The sequence below is a fragment of the Colobus angolensis genome, unplaced genomic scaffold (assembly GCF_000951035.1).
Source record: "Colobus angolensis palliatus isolate OR3802 unplaced genomic scaffold, Cang.pa_1.0 Scaffold91, whole genome shotgun sequence".
NCBI classification, from domain to species: domain Eukaryota; kingdom Metazoa; phylum Chordata; class Mammalia; order Primates; family Cercopithecidae; genus Colobus; species Colobus angolensis.
In genome coordinates this window covers 5584427-5586460 of record NW_012123043.1, presented here as the reverse complement: position 1 = coordinate 5586460, position 2034 = coordinate 5584427, and the positions used below count along the sequence as shown (strand labels likewise).

Sequence of the window (2034 nt, the reverse complement as noted above, 5' to 3'; positions counted from 1 at the left end):
GTAGATTGGCACTGTGAAACAGCTTCAAGGATAGAGTTAAGGGATTCGTTTTATTGCTATTTGTCCATCTGCTACTTTCCTGCACTTCAGAGATTTTGACTTCTAATGAGAGTCTCTTTTATGGCTTTTTATAATGTCAATTCTAGGGATTCAGCCGTGATTTTCCTGCCTGCCCTCCTATGACCATATACCTCATCCCCACCTCTGCCTGTGTTTAAACATAGAAGTGCATACATGCACACACATGTACACACATGGACACCTTGATTTAGGCTGATCTCAGCATCCCAGGTATCTAAAGAATTTGGGAGTGACCAGAATTCTCCCCAAATGCAGATAAGCTATATGTGCCTCAGCAAAAGATATCCTGTGAGAGTTGTTTGGGTAGAAAGGAAGCAACAAGTCTCCTGACATCTTGGCAGCACCAAAAGACTGATAGTCTTCTCTGTCTGCCCTTCATTCCCTTGTGTCTCCCCTGTGTTACTCATATAGACTAGAATGAAATGGCTTTAAGATTTTAATTTTTCATCCCCCTACTGATTTATCTTCAGCATTGATCCACTTGCTGCTATTTGTCATTTTTCTCCCAGAGGTAGATATGCCTGATCATGAGCCCCCCAGCCTGACCAGCTTTCACCACCAGCCTCACACAGCTCACGTGGTACCCCATACCTTTCAGATGTATCTCCTGATCCATCTGCCCCTCTGAAAGATGTCCCAGCAAGGCGAAGCTGGTGCAGTGCTGAGGCACCCCCTCAGGTTCGTAGCCCAGCTCCACCTGCCCCTTCTCCAGAACATACCTCCCATCCACAATGGAGCCCGTTATCACTTGCACCCTGCTCAGGTTTGCTGGATGGTTCAGAATCACTGTCAGGTGGTTTCCTATACTAAGGTTGTGTGTCCAAAAGAATGACTCATCCAGAGTGTAGGCCTCCCAGGGGAAATGCACATCGGAAACCTGCATATCAGTGAAGACAGCTCCAGGTGGGTTGTTGGGACCATCGGCATTCTTTTTCTGAAGTGCTGTGGCCTTCTGCTTGTGATCAAAGGCAGTGTAGGAGACCCTGCGGTAAAATAGGAAAGGTTTGCAGAGGATTGGGCTTTCCTGGACCAGGAGCATACGGAAATGAGAAATCAGGCTGTCAAGGGGTTTCTCCTTGTAGAAGAGGAGGAGGAAATGGGCCAGGAGCGGGAGGTCCCTGCTGTGAAAGAGTTTGCCAAGGAAGCCCATATTGGAGAATTCCAGTAGCACCCATGAGTTGGACTTCATGGTGGTCACCCTTGAATGAATGTGGGTGACAAAGTTGGGGGCAAAAAAGGCATTGTCTTCTATTAACAGGAAGTAATCAGAGAGCTTTGTGGCAAAGCTCATGAGGAAGGCGTGATCTACATTCTGCTTGGAGTAGAATTCGCCACGAAAGGCTTCATCTCTGACGCTGTCAACAGTGGGGTAGGCATCGGATGCAGCATGGATCATTAGCAACTGCCCTTTCAAGATCTGTGGGCTAAAGAGGCTTGAAATATGGGCAACAGTTTCTCTGAGCCAGGTGAGGTCAGAATCTGCCAGGTGGACCAGCACCGTGAGGTGTTTCTGCTCAGCCTTAGAGGAAACACGGAACAGGGAGACCAATGTGTACAAGAGGCTGCTTCTGTCCCCTTGCTGCACTGACGATATCCCCACTGTCAGCCATGCTGAGGAGAGGTAAAAATAGGGATGACTGTTAGTGCACAGTGATAGTGACCGTTGTCAGAAGGGTTAGGGGTTGGGATCCTATGGGGGACCTTCACTCTTCCTTCTTCCCTCTTATTTCCCACCTGTTTTTCCCTTTGGCAGAGGGGATGTTTACATCCTTGCTGCTCAAAGTGTGGTCCTTAGTCCAGCAACATCAGGCTCATCTGTAAGCTCATTTCAAATACAGAATCTTGATCCCTACCTCAGATTTAATCAGAAGCTGCATTTTCACAGCATCACCAGGTAACTTGTATGCACAGTAAAGTTTGAGAAGTACTAAGCTAGGTGATGCTGAGTCTCTG

The 2034-nt window shown here is 47.6% G+C and overlaps 1 protein-coding gene across 1 annotated transcript; it reads right to left on the bottom strand.

The window, feature by feature from the left end:
* Positions 1–511: 511 nt before the first annotated feature.
* On the bottom strand, positions 512–1372 carry LOC105504345 (putative inactive alpha-1,3-mannosyl-glycoprotein 4-beta-N-acetylglucosaminyltransferase-like protein). The gene is given in 2 exon segments (XM_011931774.1): positions 512–808; positions 811–1372. Coding segments are annotated over 2 exon segments (615 nt in total). The 3' UTR covers positions 512–755.
* Positions 1373–2034: the final 662 nt, after the last annotated feature.